General features: G+C 51.4%; 1 protein-coding gene across 8 annotated transcripts in view; it reads left to right on the top strand.

Moving 5' to 3' along the window:
* ABCC6 (ATP binding cassette subfamily C member 6) overlaps nucleotides 1–22,832 on the top strand; it is a 57,429-nt gene that overhangs the window by 23,351 nt on the left and 11,246 nt on the right. For 5 of the 8 annotated variants that reach the window (XR_005213667.1, XM_037815131.1, XM_037815134.1 and 2 more), the window contains 14 exons: nucleotides 2,540–2,632; nucleotides 3,892–4,095; nucleotides 5,477–5,623; nucleotides 6,243–6,330; nucleotides 6,473–6,502; nucleotides 7,183–7,258; nucleotides 8,920–9,046; nucleotides 9,210–9,386; nucleotides 11,364–11,531; nucleotides 11,987–12,161; nucleotides 13,401–13,476; nucleotides 15,013–15,133; nucleotides 16,357–16,564; nucleotides 17,852–18,162. Coding sequence is in view for 7 of the 8 variants with exons in the window: in XM_037815131.1 (XP_037671059.1) it covers nucleotides 2,540–2,632; nucleotides 3,892–4,095; nucleotides 5,477–5,623; nucleotides 6,243–6,330; nucleotides 6,473–6,502; nucleotides 7,183–7,258; nucleotides 8,920–9,046; nucleotides 9,210–9,386; nucleotides 11,364–11,531; nucleotides 11,987–12,161; nucleotides 13,401–13,476; nucleotides 15,013–15,133; nucleotides 16,357–16,564; nucleotides 17,852–18,162 (2,001 nt within the window). In the remaining variant the exon portion in view is untranslated. The remainder of the gene's footprint in view (nucleotides 1–2,539; nucleotides 2,633–3,891; nucleotides 4,096–5,476; nucleotides 5,624–6,242; nucleotides 6,331–6,472; nucleotides 6,503–7,182; nucleotides 7,259–8,919; nucleotides 9,047–9,209; nucleotides 9,387–11,363; nucleotides 11,532–11,986; nucleotides 12,162–13,400; nucleotides 13,477–15,012; nucleotides 15,134–16,356; nucleotides 16,565–17,851; nucleotides 18,163–22,832) is intronic. The other 3 variants (XM_037815132.1, XM_037815135.1, XM_037815133.1) reach the window with 2 other exon arrangements.

The raw sequence follows: 22,832 nt of genomic DNA on the forward strand, positions 1-22,832 counted from the left end.
CGCGTGGGGGCTGGGACATGGGACAAGGCCTAGGCGAGGATGACCTTGCACGTGACCTCAGGCAAAATGCTTACCCTCACTGGGCCTCAGTTTCCTCATCTGTAATATAAGGATGCAGATGATGATGGTGATGATGATGATGAATATGAAGATGAGTATGACACTGATCCTCCTTGGGTGCAATCTTGGGTACCCAACAGGCAGGTTCAGCATGTCCTGAAGGTACCAGGACAGTCAGGGAACGACCACCAACAACAACAAAAAACAGAAAGAGAAAATTTTAGCAGCAAGATTTTGTTATCTTGTCATCAAGTAAAAAAAAAAAAAAAAAAAAAAAAATTCAAATTTTTGCCCTACTTCCTCACATTCATTTTGTAGCAGAGGATTTTCTCTTCTTTTGTTATTAGAAGCCAGGTTGCCGGGTTTTGAATCCTGCTTTTACCACCTGCTATTTGTAAAACTTTGGGCACATTACTTGAAAACTCTGTGCCTCGGTTTCCCTTTCTGTAAATCAGGGATAATAATGAGCAGCAGTCCCCCCACCTTAGGGTTTCTGAAGGACTAAATGAGTGAATACACATATGGCACATGGAACGAGGCCCGGTCCACAGTTTACCCTACCGGTATTTGCTAGTATTATTATTAATTATGCACGAGGGCGGGGGCAGGTCTGAGGACCATCTGAAGCTTTTACTCCAGCCCTGATCCAGCAGTGGGTGCCGGGTGCTGCAAACTTTTCCTGAGAAGGGCCAGATAGTAGATATTTGAGGTTCGGGGGGCCCTTTGGTCCCCGTCACAACCGCTCAACTCCATCATGGTAGCACAAAAGCAGCCACAGACAAAACATAAATGAGAAGTTATGGCTATGCCCCAGTAAAGCTTTGTTTATCGATGCTGCTTTGAATTTTGTATCATTTCCACTTGTCATGGAGTATTATTTTTCCTTTGATTTTTCCCAACCTTTTAAACATGGAAAAACCATTTAGTATTTTTTACAGCTCACAGGCTGGACAAAAACAGGTACTGGATTTGGCCCGCAGGCTATAGTTCTCTGACCCCTGGGTAGGGCTACATGAAATAGTGATCGTGAATGAGTTCTGAATCCTCCAAAATGCCACATAGTGCCTGTTATCGATAGGATTGTGCCTCTAGTACTGCTTCCCACTGCCTGTAGGGTGCAGGGTCAGGACATTTTCTGACTTGCTCAGGCTCGTGCTAAGTCCCTGCAGGTGCATGTAATTCTCTTCAAACAGTGCCTGACCTACAATAAAATATACTGGCTGTTATTCTTAGGAAGAAAGAGAGGAAGGGAGGAAGGGTGCGTAGGAAAATGCAGGGTAGTTGAGCAGGCAGCGCCTTGATACAGGCTGATAAAAATCAGACAGGAGCAACCAGAAATCTGCAGAAATACCTGTCAACACTGCGTGTGCACTTTCCCGGCTCTCAGCAGACCGTCCTTAGCATTGCAGGGTCATCGTGAGAGCCAGTTAAGGAGGGGTGGGCGTTGGGGTTCCTATAGCCAGATGATACCATTTTTGCCAGAGACACAGAGTTTAACCTGTTGTGTTGACATTTTTTATTTTTTCCAATCCTGCCTGCTGGGCAGTTCTCCGTGTAGCCACAGGGTGGAGCCACTGCTGCATAAATAGAATAAAATGGCCAGCTCAGTTCCCAAGGTGAGAAGGCAGTCTTTCCCGAAGGCTGAGGGGAAACTGACGCCCACAGACTGAAACAAGGATGGAGCTCATCTGGAGAATGGGCCCAAATGACCTCTGGAGGAATCTCAGAAAGTCACAGCTTGAGGGGAACTTAAAAATCACTCATTCTACTTCCCATCTCTGCATTTTCCCAGATTAAAAAAACTAAAGCAGAGAGGGAAGTTAACTATCCCCAAAACACAAAGTGGCTTGGGAGGGGAGAGGTAGGGTTGCCAGACAAAATACAGGATGCTGGTTAAATATGAATTTCAGATAAATGGAACAATTTTCTAGTATAAGTATGTCCCAAATGTCACATGGGACTTACTTATACTTAGAAACCTGTTTGCTATTTATCTGAAATTCAGATTTAATGGGGCGTCCTGAATGCTTACTTGCTAATTTTGGCCATCCTAGCCAGGGTTGAAATGAAGACTAGGATGATAATTGATCGTGTGCCGTGGGCATTTGTTCTTGGCGGTGGGACCAGCTCCACTCCCCCTTTACAGACGACACCACAGCTCAGGGAAGGAAGTGGGGAAGGAACTTGCCCAAGGCCACGCCAGGAAGTGGCAGAGGCAGGATTTGAACCCAGGCCCTGATTCCGGAGGCCTCATCGTCACCATTCGGGTCGGGCACCCCCCTTGCCCCACCCGTCTGGATGTGTGGCCCATCGAGTGGGGGCGGCCCCCCTCCGGACAGAGAAGCACCCCGTTTTCAGCAGACCTGGCGGCTGCCCTCACCACATCCCTCACACCCCCCGTCTCAGGACCCAAGTCTGAGCCCCGCACTCACCGGACCCCTCAGGGTCTCCAGCTGGGCTCCTGCCCCCCTGTCTCCAGCTTCTAGGACCCTCTGCCCTCACCGCCATTGCTGTTTTCCTGAGCCTGCTCCCTCTGAATTTCTTCATCACCAAGAAGAGGAACCACCATCAGGTTTGGCATTTGGGGGAAGGGAAGCGGGGAGCAGGGAAGGGGAGGGGAGGGGGGAGGGAAAGGGAGGAGGGAATGGAGGAGGAGGAGGGAGGGGAGGGGGAGAGGCCCGGGCTTGCCCTTTCATGGTGTCAGTTTCCCCCCACCTCGAGGCTTGTCCTCCACTCAGAACTGCACCCCATGTCTCGGGACGGTGGCACCATCTTTTCTGTTGTCCACCTCACACCCAGTGGGGCTCCTCTGGCCTCTCTTTCTCTCACAGCTCCTCTGTCAGCAGATTTTCCTGGCTCACCTGGGCCATTGCAAAACACACACACACACACACACACACACACACACACACACACACACACACACACACACACACACACACACACGTGCCCCTCACACGGCAGCCAGAGGGAGCCCGTGAGAGGAAGACAGGGCATGTCCCTCCCCTGCTCAGCCCCCAGGGTGGCTCGTGGCCTCCAGCTCCTCTCCCCCCACTCTCTCCACAGCCCCTACCAGCCTCAGAGCCTCAAACCTGCTGCACACGAGCCCCCCCGGGGCTTTGCTCTCAGCTCTGGGTGTCCCCCCGTCTCCCTCCCTCACCTGGGGCGGCTCCAGGACCTGTGCTGACCCCTTCCCCCGCCCTGGGACTCCTGCCTTCTCCCCCCTTAGACTGGAAGTTTCGCTCAGCAGGGATCAGGGCTGAGGTTCACGGGTGTAGACTCAGCATTTAGAATAGAGTTTGTGAGTTAAGGAAGAAAGGGAGGAGGAGGGAGGGGAGGAAGGGAAAGGAGAAAAGAAGGAAAGTAAAGATGGATGGAAGAAAGGAAGGAAGGAAGGAATGAGGGAGGGAGGGAGTCGGGAAGCTGGGAGGGAGGGAGGCCTCCCCCAGACCCTCTCTGATGGTCCCTCCCTTGGGGACACACGAGAGCCCCGGCTCCCCTGCTGACCCTCAGTCCCTCCCTGACATCTCCCTCACTCTCTGACACCAGCAACTGTCTGACCACACTGGCTTCCTCTGAGTCATGCTGCTCCCTGGGCCTGGGTCTTTGCTGTTCCTTCTGCCTCAAAGACCCCCTCCATCTGCCCCCTCCACCCTAATGTGACTTAAGACATAGCCCGGGAATCAGCCCCCCCTCCCAGGGCTTGGGCCAGGCCTGTGGGAGCAGAGATGGAGCAAGAATCCGCAGGACTTGCGGAAGGGTGGGGGTGGGGGTGGAGGGGTCACCTGGGCTTGTCCCCCGCCTCTTGCCCCTTCTTCCCTCTGGTCCCAGGAAGAGCAAATGAGGCAGAAGGACTCCCGGGCCCGGCTCACCAGCTCCATCCTCAAGAACGCCAAGATCATCAAGTTCCACGGCTGGGAGGAGGCCTTTCTGGAGAAAGTCCTGCGGATCCGGAGCCGGGAGCTGGGCTCCCTGAAGACCTCTGGCCTCCTCTTCTCCGTGTCTCTGGTGTCCTTCCAAGTGTCCACGTTTCTGGTGACGCGGCTCTTCTTTCTGCAGAGCATGGTGGGGTGGGGGGTGGGGGGTGGTACTGGGGGGGGTGGGGGGTGAGGTCGGCGGAGCCTCCCGGATCCTGGTGACAGCCCTTGCTCCTTGGAGCCTCTCTGCAGACTGCTCCATCCATCCAAACTTGCCCATCCTGGATCCTGTCCTCTCTCGTGGGTCCCTGGTTTCCACCGAGCTAACTCATCGATCACACCATTTCCATGAGGTGGCAGTGGCTAAGAAGGCCTGTCACTTCTGAGAGTTCCAGGCATCTGTAAGGTGGAGTGGGGGTCACAGATGCAGGGAGTTGCAGGGAATCACCAGTAGCTGCAGGTTCCCTGATGCTGGCTGCCATGTGACTCAGCAGCCCCTGTCCTCGTCTTCTCAGATTGATGGCACAGATGTGGCCAGACTAACCTTCTGAAGGCACCACTGTGACTGCAGTCGTGCCCTTGCTCACAGACCCTCAGTGACTCAGCACCACCCCTAGCATAAGATCCACTCTTCCTCCAACACTCAAGGCTGGGGACCACCATTTCCACCAGAGTCTAGAATCTCAGGGGCCACTGCTAGAACATCAGACATCACCAACACGGTTGACACCAGAACCAGGAGGGCTCTACCAGATGGGATCATGGGGTCACCACCACTCCTAGCAACCAAGAGATCAAGTGATTGTCACACCAAGTGATCTTCACACTATCAAACCAAGTGGCCACCACCCCAAGTGACCATCACAGCAAATGACCATGACACCGGGTGATCATCACATGAAGTGACCATCACACAAAGTGACCATGACACCAAATGATCATCACACTGAGTGCCCATCACACCATCCACCAAGCAACCATCATATCGTCACCAAGTGACACTTAGAACCAAGGCATAATCAACACCTAGAACTAAACCATTCCTTAGCAAAAAAAATGCCACAATAAAGACAAATGTCACTGATAACCTAGAGCCCTCCACAGCTGCTGCTACCTACAACTTCAGCGTCATTTTCCCAGAGATTCTGGACTCACAAGTCCTACCCACGTCTAGAACTATAAAGATGTCACCAAGATCTAAAACTCTGATGTCCCCCAGTGCCTGAAACCAAGAGTTCTTGATGCCTAGAACCCTTTGTCAATGCACTCTTGCTCTTTAAGAGAGCACTGCATGCCTCTATGATCTAGGAATGCGGGCTGTGGGGATATCAGGATTTAGGGAGATATCTCTGTAGAGGGGAAATCATTCTGACATTGCGTGCTTGCACTCCTGGACTACCGTAGACACCACAGGTTGCCCAGGCTTCCCGGCCTCATTCCACTGCGGCAGAAAGACAACCTCAATGCCAACCCCCATCCCCGAATGTGTGTCCCACCAGGTCGCACTGGTTGTGTTTGCTGTCCATACTCTGGTGGCAGAGGAGAATGCCATGGATGCAGAGAAAGCCTTTGTGACCCTCACGGTTCTCAACATCCTCAACAAAGCCCAGGCTTTCCTGCCATTTTCCATCCACTCTGTCGTCCAGGTGAGACGAGCAGGTGGCGCCATTTTGGAAGAGGCACTGTTCCTCCAACACTAGATGTGTTGGTTGTGCTTGGACTCCGTCCACCCCAGGCTCACCGTCAGCAGTGGAGGGATTCATTCTGGTTCCCTTTTTACACAGAGCAATTCTATTTCTCCTCCATCACTACCTCTGCTTTTTAAAAACGGGCGTGATGGGGATAAGTAAATGGTGGCATAACCGAGTCATGCATATTTTAATGGCTGCTCCTCCTTGAGCAAAGAGCAAAGGTGACTTGTGCTGTGGAAAGGAGAAGGGTCCCCCTCCCCAATTTATTTCTTATCATGGCCTGATGATGATGCTCTTAGAAATGCCTCCGTCCCTTTCCCATCTTGTCTGCAGAATGTCAGATTGGTTGTTCCAGTTTGTTTATTAGGAACAAAGAGCTGGATGCAAACCACCGGCATCAGCCTCACGGCCTCACTGTGCCTCGTCGTCCTGTAACCTAGGACACTTTGTACTAACACCCTGCAAACGCACTGCACTGGGTAGACGAGAAGCTTTCCCACATCTTGCACCCGACACCCGCAGCCTGAGTTCTTGGCTCTTCCGGCCTTGGTGACCTGGAGCTTTGGTTTCCCAGGCCCGGGTGTCCTTTGACCGCCTGGCCACCTTCCTCTGCCTGGAAGAAGTTGATCCTGGTGCCGTGGACCCCACTCCCTCCAGATGCTGTGAGTCGTGTTCAGCAGGGGGGTGCGGGAGGCATGGAGGGGCCGCAGTGCCACCCCAGCCCCCCCACCGGAAAGCCAGCCTCCTAGCTGGGGGGAGGCTTTGGGGCTGCCAGAAGCATTTGGTTGTATATCTGAAATGCAGACTGGACTGGACACCCGTGCCCTGGAGACCGTGAGTGCTCCTTAGATTCACCTCGGGAGCTTTAGAAGATACCGATGCTCGGGCCCCACTCCCCAGGGGTTCCGGTTTATTTGGCTTGGGCTTATGCGGTGAGAGTCAAGAACCGCTGTCCCCACTTCCTTCCCTTGTAATTCACATGAAGAGACCTGGAGACGTGGGGAGAGCAGAGTCCCAGTTTCCACCTGTTGTCCTGGTGAAATCAGTGACACTTTGACTATGTAAGGCCTCCCTGATTGGGTGGTGAATTGTATCAGGTGTCCACAAGCCTTTTTAGTATAGGGCCAGATGGCAAATATTTTAGCCTCATGGGCTATCTCTGTCACAGCTACTCAATTCTGGGCTATCACTGTCACAACTACTCAATTCTGCCAATGAATTGAGAAAGCGGCCATAGGTGATAGGTAAATGAATGGGCGTGGTTGTGTGCCAATAAAACTTTATTTACAAAAATAGGCAGCGGGCCAAATTTGGCCCTTGGGCAATGGTTTTGTGGAGCCATGAAGTATAAAGTCATCCATCAGGGAGGGAAGGTGACGACCCCAGGGTCCTACAGCAAACAGGGTGGTTCCTTCCTTGGTGGGAGAGAGCTCCTGCTGCAGCCTGCTGCCTCTGGGGGGCAGGACCTGGGGGTGGGCAGGGTCTCTCCCGTAACTGGCCCTGATGTCCTGCAGCTGAAGGGGAGGACTGCATCACCGTCCGCGATGGCACCTTCGCCTGGGCCCAGAAAAGCCCTCCCTGCCTCCAGAGGTACAGAACGGCTTCCCCTTAACTGTCGCCATGTTTACGGGGTGGGATTCCTGTTGCTTCCTCTGGGAGAGATTGTGCCGGAGACCTGGGGCTGGTAGGGCGGGTAGGCTGGGCTTGTGTTCAGCAGGGAGATTTCCAGGAACCCAGCCCTGGTGGAGCGAGTCTTGGGAAAGCAAAAGCTCCTGCGGAAGAGGAAATGGCGTTCAAGCAGCCCCCATCAGGGAAGGGTCACCGCTCTGCCCCCCAGGCTGGCTAAGATGACACCAAGGGAGGCCTGGCTGAGAGGCGCCTCAAGGCCTGCCCCCCAGCTGGTGCCCAGACCTCTCCATCTGTGTCAGTCCCCACGGCATTGTCACCTCCAGTCCCCAACTCTTTGGCTGGGTCTTTATGGCAGAAAACTCTCGCTGGCCCCAAAATGCACTAAGAAGGGAAAGAAAATATTCTGGGCAATATTTGTTTTGATTATGATCTGCTCATTCCATGGTATTTATTGAGTACTTGTGTGCCAGGCCCTATTCTGGGCACAGAGAGTGCAGCAGGGAACCAGCCAGATAAGGACCCAGCTCTCTTGGGACTGACATTTCAAGGGGTTAGGGAACACATAGGAAATCAGACTAAGAGACAGTACAGTTTCTGGGAGGGCTGTGTGGAGGGAAGACCATTCTAGAAGAGGTGAGGGAAAGCCTGACGTTTAAGCTGAGATCATGGTGAGCCTTACAGGTGTCTGGGGGAAGAGCTTTCTCGGTGGAGGCAACAGCACATGCCAAGGTCCTGAGGCAGGAGCATGCCTGGACCAGGGTTTCCCAGCTTTGGCCCTAGCGACATTTTGGACCAAATGGGGGCTGCCCTGCACATTATAGGATGTTCAGCAGCATCTCTGGCCTCTACCCCCTAGAAGCCAAGTGGTGACAACCAAAAATGTCTCCAGATGTTGCTCCAAATCACTCCTGATGGAGAACCACTGACCTATTGTGTTCAGGAAACAGCATGGAAGTCAGGGTGGCCGAGGCAGAGCAGCCAATGCACAGAGTGGTGGGCGATGGGCTCAGAGAGTTGATGGGGGGTGGGGAGTTGGGCAGGAGGCAGAAGCTTGCACTCATGATTGCCACGGCTTTGGCTTTTACCCAAGGTGAAACGGAAATTATCGGAGGGTTTTGACAGGGAAGTGTTGTGGTCTGATTTGTTTTAACAGGTTTCTCTGGCCACCGGGTGGAGAATGGATTGTGGGACAGGGGTCGGAGGCAAGGGCAGAAGCAGGGGGAACAGCAAGGAACCTGTTGGAGTAACCTGGGCGAGAGATGATGCTGGTTAAACCCTCCTGCCACACTAAGCTATGTGTGCACATGTGCACAAGCACACACATGTGCAGGTGTGAGTGCATGTGTCTGTGTGCATTTGAGTGTGTGTCCGTGTATGTGTATTGTGTGCACTTGTGTGCAAGCATATATGTGTGATGTGTCTGTGTGCAGATGCAGGGCTGGGTGCGCTGCTCAGATGACCAGGCAAGGCCTGGGAGGGCACAACCTGCCCCTGCAGGGCCTCTTGGCCACCTCCCGGGTCAGTCACCAGCAGGAAGGGCTGCCTGTGTTTGGGGTTCACCCACTGCACACAGACTCGGGCTCGGCCTAACCAGGGATGCATCTCCCCTGCTGTGTTGCCAGGATAAACCTCGCCGTGCCCCAGGGCTGTCTGCTGGCTGTCATCGGTCCGGTGGGGGCTGGGAAGTCCTCCCTGCTCTCCGCCCTCCTCGGGGAGCTGGCGAAGGTGGAGGGGAGCGTGAGCCTCAGGGTGAGAAAGGTCCCCCATCCTAAAAGCCCTCCCGCTCCTTCCCTGCTCCTGCCCTCCCCAGCCAGGCTGCTCCCCCTTCACCCTCTCCACCTGCCACCCACTTCTCCCCAGGATGCTCCCGCCTCCGTTCCATCGGCCTCCTAATGGCCCAACTGTATTTTAGGGTCCGGTGGCTTACGTGCCACAGGAGGCCTGGGTCCAGAATGCCTCTGTGCTGGAGAACGTGTGCTTCAGGCGGGAGCTGGACCGGCCATGGCTGGAGAGAGTTCTGGAGGCCTGTGCCCTGGGGCCGGACGTGGGCAGCCTCCCCGCAGGAGTCCACACTCGAATCGGGGAACAGGTAGAGTCTCGGGGTCTTCTTGGGAGGCCCACTTGCTTCCTGACCCATGGGCAGAGGGACAGGAGGGTCGGAGGGAAAGACGGAGGGGGGCAGGGAAGTGGGGGAGAGGGGCCCAGTTCAGGTTCAGCACAAGGCAGGTGCTCAGTAAGTAGTTACTAATCAATGAACGAATGATTGATAACAGAGACAGAGGAAGAGGTGAAGAGGTGGGGATTGGGGGATGTGAGGGGCTCTCCAGCATCTGGGAGTAGGGAGACCCAGGCTTCTCTCCTTCTCTGCCTGCCTTGCTGGGTGACATTGGCCAAACTGCTTCCCCTCTCTGGGCCTCCTCAAAGGGTCTGGGTGGAGAGGTGCAATAACCAGGATATATGCATCTAGAGCTTTGGATTGGGCAGGGGTTTGGCAAATGAAGACCCCAGGTTAAATCTAGCCTTCAGCTTGTTTTTTGTAAATAAAGTTTTATTGGGACACAGTCATGCCCATTATTACATATTGTCTGTGGCTGCTTTTACACTACAGCTGCACACTGAGTTATTACAACAGAACCCTACAGCCCACAGAGGATGCCCTTTGCAGGAAAAAGTGTGCCGACCCCTGGGCTCAGCAGGTAAAGTTAGAGGCATAGGCGAGGTTCCCTGGGGAGAGGACAGGGTCCAGGAGAGGGGCCCAGGGAGCCTCCTGTGGGTGGAGGGCAGAAGGTGAGCCAGAAAGAATGACGGAGAAGGTACATCCAGGGAGGTAGGAGGAAAACCAGGAGGATGAGAGTCGTGGAGGCCAAGGAGGAGGGTACCTGGTGCCACCTAAAATCCATCCAGCAGTGACATGTCCTAAAGCAGATGTCTGGTCATCTGGAACCTCCTCCTCCCCCACAACTCCCCAGTGGCTCAGTCCAAAACCCTGGTGTCAGCCTCTTACACCCACATCTGAAGTGTCAGCAAATCTGGGTCTACCTTTGGAGCACACTGGAAGGTTCTGGTCCCATCTACCATCTCCTCACCCCTACAATGCTAGGTTGTCCCCATGTCAGCCTCCTTATTTTAATCCTCGCCCCCTACCGTCTAATCCCAACACAGCAAGCCAGTGGGATTCTGTTAAAACACAGGTCAGATCACGTCTCACCCTGCTCAGAGCCCTCTGGGGTTTCCTCAAGCCCAAGTCCTGACAATCACCAACAGGATCCCCCCCATCTCTCTCACCCCATCTTCCTGTAACACCCAAAGCACACTCCCCCCTCGGGGCCTTTGCGCCTGCTGTGCCATCTGCCTGGAAAGCTCCTCCCCAGGGGTCCACGGGGGTCCTCACTTCCACCAATCTCGACTTAAATAATGTCACGTTGACAGAGGGGCCATCCCCTCCTGCCTTACCCCACCCAGCAGCCTGGCCCATGCTGGCTCACCCTCCACCCAAACCTGCTTTCTTATTCTTCATAGCACTTAACGCCTTTCAATATACCAGAGATTTTGTTTGTCCATTTGTTCATCTCCCATCCCCACCCTCAATAGAAGGAAAGATTCATGAGAACAGGAACTTTGTTTTCTTCATTGCTAAATTGTTCCTTGCTGCTGGGTGTACTGGAGACGTGCCGTGAGTATTAGTTGAAGGAATGAATGAAAGTAAGGACTGGAAAGCAACCACTGGATTCGGCAAGGAAGTGGCTGGTGTCATCAATGAAGACGGGTGCATTGGAGCATTGGGAACGGAAGCTGGCCTGCAGTGGACAGAGGAGTGGGAGGAGAGAAAGTAGGCATGGAGAGTGTACCCAGCTCCTCCAGAAAGCTTGGCTGGAGAGGGGAGGCAAGAAGGGACGTGGGCTTGAGAACCAGTGTTTAAAGCTGGGAGGTGGCCCCGGTGGTCTGACACAGTGAGCTGCACCTCACTCCGGTGCTCAGAGTGGCCTCCGACCTACACAGGCCTGGTGGCACCAGCTGCACCCAGCAGACGTTGACTGGGGTCCCTGTCCCTCTCTTGTGGCCACAGGGCATGACCCTCTCTGGGGGCCAGAAGCAGCGGCTGAGCCTGGCCCGGGCCGTCTACAGGAAGGCCACTGTGTACCTGCTGGATGACCCCCTGGCGGCCCTGGACGCCCACGTCGGCCGGCATGTCTTCAACCAGGTCATCGGGCCTGGTGGGCTGCTCCAGGGAACGGTGAGGTTGGAAAGGGGCAGAGAAAGCCCTTGTGGGACAGTCCTAATCCCAGTCTATCTCACCACCACCCCCCTTCTGGAGTCCAGCTTTCCTATTTGTATGGGTCAGCTTTTGCTGTGACGGTGCTGCGTAATGAACAAGTCCAGCATCTCAATGGCTTACAACAGCAAACAGTGATTTCTTGCTTATGAGTCTGTGGTTGAACCACTACAGCATGTCCCCAGGGTGTGGGCCAGGTTCAGGTGAGCTCCATGTGTCTTCTTGTCTTCAGGGCTCCTAGGTTGGTGTCTCTATTTGGGGCATGTTGTTTTCAAGAAAAAGGGCAGAAGCACAAGAAGGGGTGCCTGCAAAGGCACCTGACCCTCCCCTACTCTGAGTCCGGTTCCACCCCCCACCCCCAGCTCCGGAGGGCCGGTCAAGCACTTGCGTGTAACTTCCACCCCTTCCCTGCCCAGACACGGATTCTCGTGACCAACGCTCTCCATGTCCTGCCCCAGGCCGATCGGATTGTGGTGCTGGTAGACGGGGCCATCGCAGAGATGGGTTCCTACCAGGAGCTTCTGCACAGGAAAGGGGCCCTGGTGGAGCTCCTGGGCCAGGCTAGACAGCCAGAAGAAGGAGGAGAAGGAGGTACTGGGCTTCGCTGATTCTCTGTGCCTGGCTCCTGGCACTGTTGGGGAAAAGTTGCCAGAGGTCCCAATGGCCTGGGTGTGCTCTGGGCTCCTCCTCCCCGAGAGCAGATGGCTCTCCCGGGGGATCACCCATCTTGTCACCCCGGGGGCTGGGCCAAGTGCTCCTATAACCACGCATTATTTCACTCGATCTTCCTAACACCGCCATGATGCCTGTGCAACGATGCTGCGATTTTACAGATGATCAAACTGGGGCAAGGAGAGTTAAATAAATTTGCCCAAAGTCACAGTGTTGGAGCCAAGATTTGAACTGGGGTGTGTTTCACTCCAGAGTCTATGCCCTTAATTGCCACAGAGACTGAGCAAGAAGGGTATTTGGTGCCTGGAGACCAGAAGGCCTGTGGCATGCTGGTGAGGGCTGCTACTAATCCCAGAACTCATTGACCACTGGATAAATGATGAGGTTCTGGAAGTAAAGTAGTCAAGCCAAGCCCGAAAAATAACAGTGATGGAACTTCACGTATGTTAGTTTTTCTCATCATCACAATTCTATGAGGTTGGTTTATAATTATCTCCATTTTATAGAGGAGGAAACAGGCCCAGGAGTTAAGGAACTGGCCAAAGTTGACATGGCCTATGAGTGGCAGCACTGGGATTTGAACCCAGGCCACGTGACTCCTGAGAATGTGATTTTAATCACTAGGCTATGTACTGCCCCTCATGACACAGCCATGACTTCCAGGGCTCCCCTAATCCCAGGCTATGTCCCTTTTGGAAACATCTGAGCATCAGCCCACCCCAATCCAAACCGAGTGGACAGATCCACAATGTCACTGTCCTGGAGTCGGAAGAGAGAACCCAGCCTGGGGGGTGAGGCAGGGGGCCTTCCTGGAGGAGGCGACACCTGAGTTTGGGTGGAGTTAGCTGGGGAAGAGCGTTCCAGGCACAAGCAAGTGTGGTGGGGAACCGGGAACAGTGACTCTGGATAGTGTTTCACTGCTGCTTGTCCAACTCCAAGTTCATAGCAGGTGCTTGATTATATTTTTTGAATGAATGAATGAATGAAATTCCCAGAAGAGCACAGGCGGGGTTGAGACAGCGTGCTGGAGAGCTGGCAGGAGCCAGAGTAGAAATGGATGCTCAGAGAGGTTAAGGCTGCACAGCCAGAGGGTGTCAAAGGAGACGGTCCCTTTGACACTGACCCCCCTCGTGTGACAAGACTCCCTTGACTTTGCAGAAGCAGAGCCAGCGACCAGCGCCGAGGACCCCAGAGGCTGCGCTGGAGGCGGGAGGACCGAGTTTGGGCCAGAGGGGTCAGTTGGGTGTGTGGGTGACGGGGGCGGGCACAGGGGACGGTGCCGCGGAGCCTGCTGTGTGAGCGCCTGCATCTCAGGCAGGTAGCGGGGCAGCCAGAACTAGGACGGACTGAGCACCTGCTGAATGCCCACCATGGAGCTCAGCTGTGAGATAATTTGCCAAAAGGGAGATCAACTGGCCAAAATGATCATGTCCCCAAATGACTCATTTGCCCTCTGCTGTTGGTTGCATGCCCGAAAGTGGCTGGAGGTCGGTTTGTGGGAGTTGTCTCAGAGCCAGGGTGGGGCAGGGCTGGTTCCAAAGAAGGTGCTGCTTTGCAGCTGGTAATAACTGGGCCAGGCACGCTAGGCTGGTTTGTCTACACCCACGGTGTCACTTGGTGTTGGGCAGAACACTCAGGCTGGGAGTATCCCCTGGAGGAGGCCTATTGTCTGCTCTTCTCCCAGTCCCCTGCGGAGAGAGCGTGAGGTCCAGGCATGGCTGAACTCGCTGTGGGGTCGGCTGCAGCAGAGGGAACCCCCAGTGCTCCCTTTTTTTATGGATCAATAGTCCACTGGGTGCCAGGGGAGTTGAACTTAAGTGCCAGGTGTTGTGCGAATGGTGGGGAGACCTTGGGAAGCCTCGGTCTCTGGGGAAAGTGGAGTTTGGGCCTGGGTCCTCCTTCCCCATCCCAGGGAGCCAGCCTGAGAGCACCCCTGGGCCACAGACCAGGTATAACAGTGCACAGTAATCCTGAAATTAGACAGATACATAGATGAGCAGACAGATCATTGGTAAATGATACATAGGGAGGTATATTAGAGATAGATAGATAGATAGATAGATAGATAGATAGATAGATAGATAGATACATAGATACATAGATAGAGGCAGGTGATAGGTTATAAATAGATGGATACATGTAGATGATTAATTGAGATATGATAGATAAATGGTTGATTGATTGAGAGATGATATAGAGGTAATAGGTAGATCGGTAGACAGGTAGATAGAAATAGATTATCCCCATTTTACAGCTAAGGAAACTGAGACACAGAGAGATTAAGTCATCTGCCCAAGGTTGGTTATAAGATGGCAATCTGTGTTTAAGGAAAAGAAAACCCACTTATCCTCAGATGAAAAGGAATGTTTAAGAAGTCTTCAGAATCTGAATTGTGCAAAATTTCCCTTCTGCAAAGCTGGACTGACACATCAGAGGGTCAACACCAGGGGCAAAATAATTGCTGCAAAGCTTAGGACAAAGTGAAAACTCTGAAAACCAAGTTTCACAGTTGAGCAAATAAGCTCATTCCGTGCAATGGCATTGGGAGAGGAGGCTTGCTTGGCTCCGGGGTAATGGAGAGCTTTTAGTTTGGCACCACGGAGAGAGAGCAGGCACCGCACGTGGTGGGTGCCCAGTATGAGTGAATGAATGAATGAATGAGTGGAGAGTGTCCCCCAAAGCACGTGGCCTTCAGTGGGCGGGAGGGTTGAGTCTCCCTCCTCTCCTTGGGGAGAGACACTGAATCGTCTTCATTTCCTCTAAATGACAGGTCCGTCAAGTTAGTCCCTGAGAGGGACAGCAACACCTCAGAGGCCCAGACAGGGGCCACCCTAGATGACCCTGAGGGGACAGGACAGCCGACAGGAGGGGACAGCGTGCGGTATGGCAGGGTAACCACGAGCTGATCCTTCCCCTCCCCACCCACTGTTGCTGCAGCCCCCAAAGCCCCCAGGCCTGCCACCAGACACAGCACAGGCACTCATTTTATTGAGCATCTACTATTTGCCAAGTAAGATTCTAGGCACTTCATATCTCTTAATCCTCACAATCACTCTAAAAAATATATGGCGATAGCTCCATTTTAGAGTTGAAAGAACTGAGGTCTTAAAGAGTTGCAAGACTTGTCTGTGTTCTCATAGCTAGCAAGTGGCCAAACTGGGGCTCAAATCTAGGTCAGTCTGAACCTGAAGCTTGTACTGTTTCTCCTCTTTTATGCTGCTTTATCCACACACCCATCCACCCACCCACCATCTGCTCACACACCCAATAAAAACAGAGCACGCGCTCTGTGGCAGGCAAAGCCTCTGCCCTGGTGGGGATTGCAGGCTAGTGGAGGGGACAGACAACAACCAATTAGGCTAATAAGTAAGGAAATATCAGTTAATGATAAGTGCTAAAAACAAAATAAAACAGAGATTAGATGGGGCTATCTTAGGATGGTCTGAAGCAGTGACATTTGAGCTGAGCCCTGAAGGCTGTGAAGGAACCAGCTGTGGAAAGAGCACGGGGAACAGTGTTCCAGGCACAGGGAAGAGCAGGAGCGGCGGCTCTGAGGTGGGAAGGAGCTGGGAGGGTCACATGGTGAGGCTGGCAAACAGTGAGTAGGCGGTGAGGTCAGAGAGGCCGGCCAGGAACACGCAGTGTCTTCTACGAGCAAGAGAAGGTCGTGAGCGGTCAGCAGCAGCAAGATGGCATCAGACTGAGGTTTTTAAAAGAGCATTCTGGCTCAGGCTGGGTGGAAAACTTCAAATTTGTAAGAGCAGAACCTTAAGCAAGATGTTAAGGACTTGAAACTCTCTGTGCCTCAGTTTCCTTATCTGTAAAATGGGGAGCTGACTTGCAGTTAGAGAAACATGTGGCTAAAGGACTTGGCACATAGTAAGTGCTCAGTTAATCACTCCCGAACCAGAAAGCCCACAGCCTGTCATCTTTAAGGCTCTCACTGGCCTGCTTAGGGTTCATAGAGGAAGGGGGTCTACCGGCGGTGTTGCTGGTGGGAGGTCTCTGCAGGATGTTACCCTGTTGGCGTGTTTTTGGGAGCCTCCCTGGGCACCGTCCCCTCACCCTTCCCCACGGGACCCTCTCTCTGCTGCCATCTCCCCGTGTGCTGCAGGTGAAGGCCGCCATGTACCTGACCTACCTGCGGGCCGTGGGTGCTCCGCTCTGCCTCTACACCCTCTTCCTCTTCCTCGGCCAGCAAGTGGCTTCCTTCTGCCGTGGCTACTGGCTGAGCCTGTGGGCAGACGACCCCATTGTGGGCGGGCAGCAGGCACACACGGCCCTGCGCGGCTGGGTCTTCGGGCTCCTCGGCTGTCTGCAAGGTGGGCGTCCTCCCCACCCCCCCATCCACCCAGCCCCACCCAAGGGGTGCTCAGGGCTCCCTGGTTTGCCCACCCCTGGCTCACCCTGTTCTCCCTGAGCGTCTGTGCAAAATACACAGACTCATGTCCCTATGATGGGGCTGGGAGAGAGTGAGGACAGCACATCCCTCCTTTCCTGGAACGCTCAAGAGTCTCTCCCAGCCTCATTGGCCACGCAGAGGCTGAGGGGTCTCCAGTGCGGATTCTGGGTCCCAGATGCTGGAGCAGCTGAGCCCTTAGGTGGGGATCTGGTCTCTCCCCTCCACCCGTCAGAAGGCAGCTCTGAGCTCTGACCGCTGGCTTTCAGCATCCCCACCCCAATCCCACCCTCTCATTACAGATGCATCACCATCGTTATTATCCCTGCCCTTTTTGTTATTGAGAATTGAATTGAAATATTTGTAGATCCAAATAAGCACTCATGCAGACAGGCCTCTCATACATTTTACTTGGTTTCCCCCAGTGGTAGCATTTTGCAAAATGATGTATTCACTGCCAAGGCGTCGACATGATACAATCAGATTTCACTAGTTTTACTGGCCCTTGACTAGTCCTCACAGGTGAAGGTATGTTTAGTTCTGTGCAATTTTATCAACCAGGTAGGTTCACGTAGCCAACACCACAGTCAGTGAGCCCCATGATGCCCATTGGGTTGCACATTATCCTGTCAAAATTCTTTCACCTCCATCCCTCATTTGATAAGTGAGGGCAGGTCTTAACTATCCCCTTCTAAAGATTGGAAGACTGGCACTCAGAGTGTGAGCAGTTCCTTGTAATCTTTTGGTTTAAGCAACAAGAGAATTTGTCAGTTCATATAACTGTAATCCATAGCTTCAGGTATGGCTAGATCAAGCCATTCAGACAAAGCTATTAGAAATTGCTTCATTTCCTTTCTCTGTGATCATCTCCTATCCAAGCAGGCTCTTCTCCCCTGGTTATTGGATGGAGCCCTGCAGCTCCAGCTTGAATGCTTCAAAAAAGAGAGCACGTCTCTCCCAGAAGTTCTAGCAAAGTCCCAGGTCTCGCACTCATTGGCCCAGATTGAGTCATGTGTTCGAGCAGTGGTTTGGAATTTGTCCCACCCCAGAGCCAGGGTTTGGCATTGACCCCACTCTTAAGAGAAAGGTGGTTCCCTCAAGGGATAATCGGGGTGACCAAATCATAAGATGGCACCAGGGGGTAGAAGGGAGACTTGCCAAGGCCCCACAGGGAGGCCCTCATGTTCTGACCCACCGTCTCCCTCCCCAGCCATTGGACTGTTTGCCTCCATGGCCGTGGTGCTCCTAGCAGGGGCCCGGGCTTCCAGCCTGCTCTTCCGGAGGCTCCTGTGGGATGTGGCACGGTCACCCATGGGCTTCTTCGAGCAGACACCAGTTGGGAACCTGCTGAACCGCTTCTCCAAGGAGACAGACATGGTGGACGTAGACATCCCAGACAAGCTCCGGTTCTTGCTGACATACACATTTGGACTCCTGGAGGCCATCCTGGTGGTGGCAATGGCCACCCCACTGGCCATCATCATCATCCTGCCACTGCTGCTCCTCTATGCTGGGTTCCAGGTAGGGAGAAATCGGGGGGCTTTGGGGGCCAGCGGAGGTCAGTTCAGCCAGTCCCCTGCCTCTGGGTAGGACTCAGTAAGAGATTCTGTTGAGCTGGCCATCAAGGGACCTCAGAAGTCTCCCCAGGGGAGGAGACACCACAGTCTGCTTCCAAAATCTACTCCAGTCTCTGTTTCTGCAACATTTATATCAAAGTTCTTCTTAATGTCTAACCTTCTGCCCTGCTGCTGCTGCTGAAGCCTGCTTCCTCTTATCTGGTTATCTGGAGAAGGTCCTACAAGATCTTAAAGACTGTTGTATAGTTGCCAGGGTCTGAGACCAACTCAAATTAACTTAAACAAAAGAACAATGGCTTATGTTTGTTCATGGGGTGCAAGGGGCCAGCTGTTTCCCAGGATGTTGAGTCTCCCTCCTTATCTTAGCTCAGAGGTTCCTAAAGTGTGGGTCCCTGGACCAGCAGCATCAGCTTCACCTGAGAGCATGTTAGAAATTCAGATTCTCAGGCCCCATCCTAGACCTACTGACTCAGAAGCTTTGGACATGGGGCCCAGTGTGTTTTTTAAAAAAAAATCTCCAGGTAATTGCGATGCACACTCACATCTGGGAACCCCTGTCTTAGCTCTGCTCAGGCTGTTTAGCGCACACCCTCTCCAGGGGCAGGGCTGACGGCCTCTAGCAGCCCCACACTCCCATCACCCCACCTTAGCAATCCCAGTTCAAAGAAACCTTTTCTCAAGCTTAATATTCATATATCAATTCCAGGGAAGATTCTGATTGGTCCTTTATGGGTCATGTGCTCATCCTCAAACTGACCTTGGTGACTGTTCTAGTTTGCTAATGCTGACTTTTCGCAAAACACCAGAAATGGATCAGCTTTTATAAAGGGGGTTTATTTGGTTAGACAGTTATAGTGTTAAGGCCATAAAGTGCCCAAGGTAAGGCATCAATAATCAGGTACCTTCGCTGGAGGGTGGCCAATGGTGTCCGGAAAATCTCTGTTAGCTGGGAAGGCATGTGGCTGGCATCTGCTCCAGAGTTCTGGTTTCAAAATGGCTTTCTCCCAGGACGTTCCTCTCTAGCTCCTCAAAAACATCACTCTTAGTTGCTCTTGGGGCGTTTGTCCTCTCTTTGCTTCTCTCGAGCAAAAGTCTGCTCTCAAAGGCTGTCTCCAAAATGTCTCTGTAAGCTGCAGCTCCTCTCTCAGCTCCTGTGCATTCTTCAAAGTGTCCCTCTTGGCTGTGGCAAGTTTGCTCCCTCTGTCAGAGCTTCTATAGTGCTCCAGTGAACTAATCAAGGCCCACACTGAATGGGCGGGGCCACACCTCCATGGAAATCATCCAGAGTTATCACCTACAGTTGGGTGGGTCGCATCTCCATGGAAACACTCAATCAAAGAATTACAATCTAATCAACACTAATATGTCTGCCCACACAAGACTGCATCAAAGATAATGGCATTTTGGGGGCCATAATACATTCAAACTGGCACAGTGACCAAAGGGATAATATACCCTGACTGACTAGGCTGGATCATGTGACCACTTCTATGCTCAGGTCCCATGATTGACAGCTCCCCCACCCAGAAGTAGAATTGAAAAAAACATGGTAGTCAAACAAAAACCATGACGACCACCATCCTCTTCATCTTCCTCTGTCCTGGATCTTCTCTAAGTCCTCTTCAGTTGGGGGAGGGGCTGCTTCTCCATGGAGGACGAGGGTTTGAATTCAGGTCCTGTCTCTTACTCACTGTGGAGACTTTGGACCAGCTGCCTAACCCCTCTGAGCCTCCAGTGCTTTCACCTGGAAACTGCAAATGACACTAATGCCCACAATGAATGAGATACTCTGTTCAGAGCCTGGCTGGCCACCCAGGTCCTCAGCATGTGCAGCTGCCTGCCTGCTGGGTGCACACAACTGACAACCAGATAATAACAATGATATTATTTGTGCATCACGATGTCCCAGCAGCTGGCATGCAACTCTCAAACTAAATGAGTGAATTCAATGTGGCCAACTGCTTCCATTATCCTTTACTGTTTTCTTCCCACAATGACCAACCCCGAGTGAAACAGTCGGCTTTAGTGCTGTGAAATGAGACATATTTAAACCTGGGTTAGTCAGATTTCTCCAGAGAAGCAGAACTGACAGGAGACAGATCTATATCCATGTAAGTAGTAAGAGATTTATTATAGGGATTAGCTCATGCGACCATGAGGATTAACAAGTCTTTATTCCATAGGGCAGCCCACAAGTTGGAAACTCTGATGAAAGTGAGGTTGAATTCCCCAGGAGAAGCTGGGTGGCTGAAGTAGAGGCAGGGATTCTTCTTTCTGACCTCTGAAATCCTCAGTTCTGGCTTTCAGACCTCCAACTGATTGGATGAGATGACTCCCCTCATTGCTGAAGGGTGTTCTCCTTTGTTGGTTGTAGATGCAATCAGCTGTAGCTGCAGTCAACTGATTGTAGATGCAAATCTATCTACAAAATATCCTCACAGTAATAATCAGGCCGGTGCTTGCTTGATGAAACAAGTGGACACCAACATCTAGCCAAATTGACACATGAAATTAACTATCACAAACTAGATTAGTAGTTTCTCAACCCTGGATATACCTTAGCATCACTCAGAGGCTTTTAAAAAAACATCAAAGCCGAGGTGATGCCCCAAGAGATTCTGATTCAAATGTTCTAGGGTGGGGCACTGGAGGTTCTTTTTTTTTTTTCTGCTCCATTTTTTTTTAATTGAGATTGTTCACATACCATACAATTATCCAGAGCTCCAAAGTGTACAGTCACTTGCCCATGGCACCATCATACAGCTATGCATCCATCACCACAGTTAATTTTTTTTCAATTTTTAGAACATTTTCATTACTACAGAAAAGACATAAAGACACACAAAAAAAGGAAACTCAAATCCTCCCAAACCCCTAACCACCCCCCTCCATTACTGATTCATAGTATTGGTATAGTACATTTGTTACTGTTGATGAAAGAATGTTAAAATACCACTAACTGTAGTAAATAGTTTGCAATAGGTATATATTTTTTCCTATATGCCCCTCTATTATTAACTTCTAGTTAGTGTCATACATTTGTTCTAGTTCATGAGAGAGATTTCTAATATCTGTACAGTTAATCACAGACATTGTCCACCGCAAGATTCACTGTTTTACACATTCCCATCTTTTAACCTCCAACTTTCCTTCTGGTGATATACGTGACTCTGAGCTTACCCTTTCCACCACCTTCACACACCTTTCAGCACTGTTAATTATTCTCACAATGTGCTACTGTCACCTCTGTTCATTTCCAAATATTTAAGTTCACCCTAATTGAACATTCTGCTTGTAATAAGCAACTGCTCCCCATTCTTTAGCCTCCTTCTATATCTTGATAACTTACATTTCATGTCTGTGAGTTTACATATTATAATTAGTTCATATCAGTGAGACCCTGCAATATTTGTCCTTATGTATCTGTCTTATTTCATTCAATATATACCCTCAAGATTTCTTCATCAACCCATTTTTTTAAAGACTGTTTTGTTCACACACCATACATTCCATCCTAAGTAAACAATCGATGGTTCCCTGTATAGTCATGTATTTATGTATTCACCACCATTGCCACTATCTGTATAAGGACATCTCCATTTCTTCCACGAAGGAGGAGGACAAGTCAAAGAAGGAAGAGAGACAGAAGAAAAAGAAAAAGAGGAAAGAGAGGAAAAAAAGAAAAAAAAAAACCCCACAAAACCTGACAGCTAGGAAGCAACAAAAGAGAGATAGCATTAAACTAAAGTAGAACAGAGTCAGACAACATCACCAATGCCAAGAGTCCCACACCATTCCCCAATGTCCCCTCCCATATGCATTCAGCTTTGGTGTATCGCCTTTGTTACATTAAGGGAAGCATAATACAATGTTTCTGTTAATTATAGTCTCTAGTTTGCATTGATTGTATTCTTCCCCCAATCCCACCCCATTTTTAACACCTTGCAGTGTTGACATTTATTTGTTCTACCTCATGTAAAAACATATTTGTACCTTTTATCACAATTGTTGAGCGCCCTAGGTTTCACTGAGTTACACAGTCCTGTTTCCTTCTGGTGTCCCACATGCTCCTAACCTTCCTCTTTCAACCATACTCACAGTCATCTTTGTTCAGTGGACTTACATTGCTGTGCTACTGTCTCCCAAAATTGTGTTCCAAACCTCTCACTCCTGTCTTTTCCTTTCTGTCTGTAGTGCTCCCTTTAGTGTTTCCTATAGAGCATGTAACTTGTTCACAAATTCTGTCATTGTCTGTTTGTCAGAGAATATTTTGAGCTCTCCCTCATATTTGAGGACAATTTTGCCAGATATAGGATTCTTGGTTGGTGGTTTTTCTCTTTCAGTGTCTTAAATATATCACCCTGTTTGGAGTATGCTGCACTTCTTGAATCCGTAATTTTATGTCTTTCATAAGAGATGGGAAATTTTCATTGATTATTTCCTCTGTTATTGCTTCTGCCCCTTTTCCCTTCTCTTCTCCTTCTGGGATACCCATGAAATATACATTCCTGCATTTTGTTTTGTCCTTAAGTTCCCAGAGACGTTGCTCATATTTTTCCATTCTTTTCTCTATCTGTTCTTTTGTGTGTAGGCTTTCAGGTGCCTTGTTCTCCA

Source organism: Choloepus didactylus, chromosome 21, assembly GCF_015220235.1.
Source record: "Choloepus didactylus isolate mChoDid1 chromosome 21, mChoDid1.pri, whole genome shotgun sequence".
Classification (NCBI taxonomy): Eukaryota; Metazoa; Chordata; class Mammalia; order Pilosa; family Megalonychidae; genus Choloepus; species Choloepus didactylus.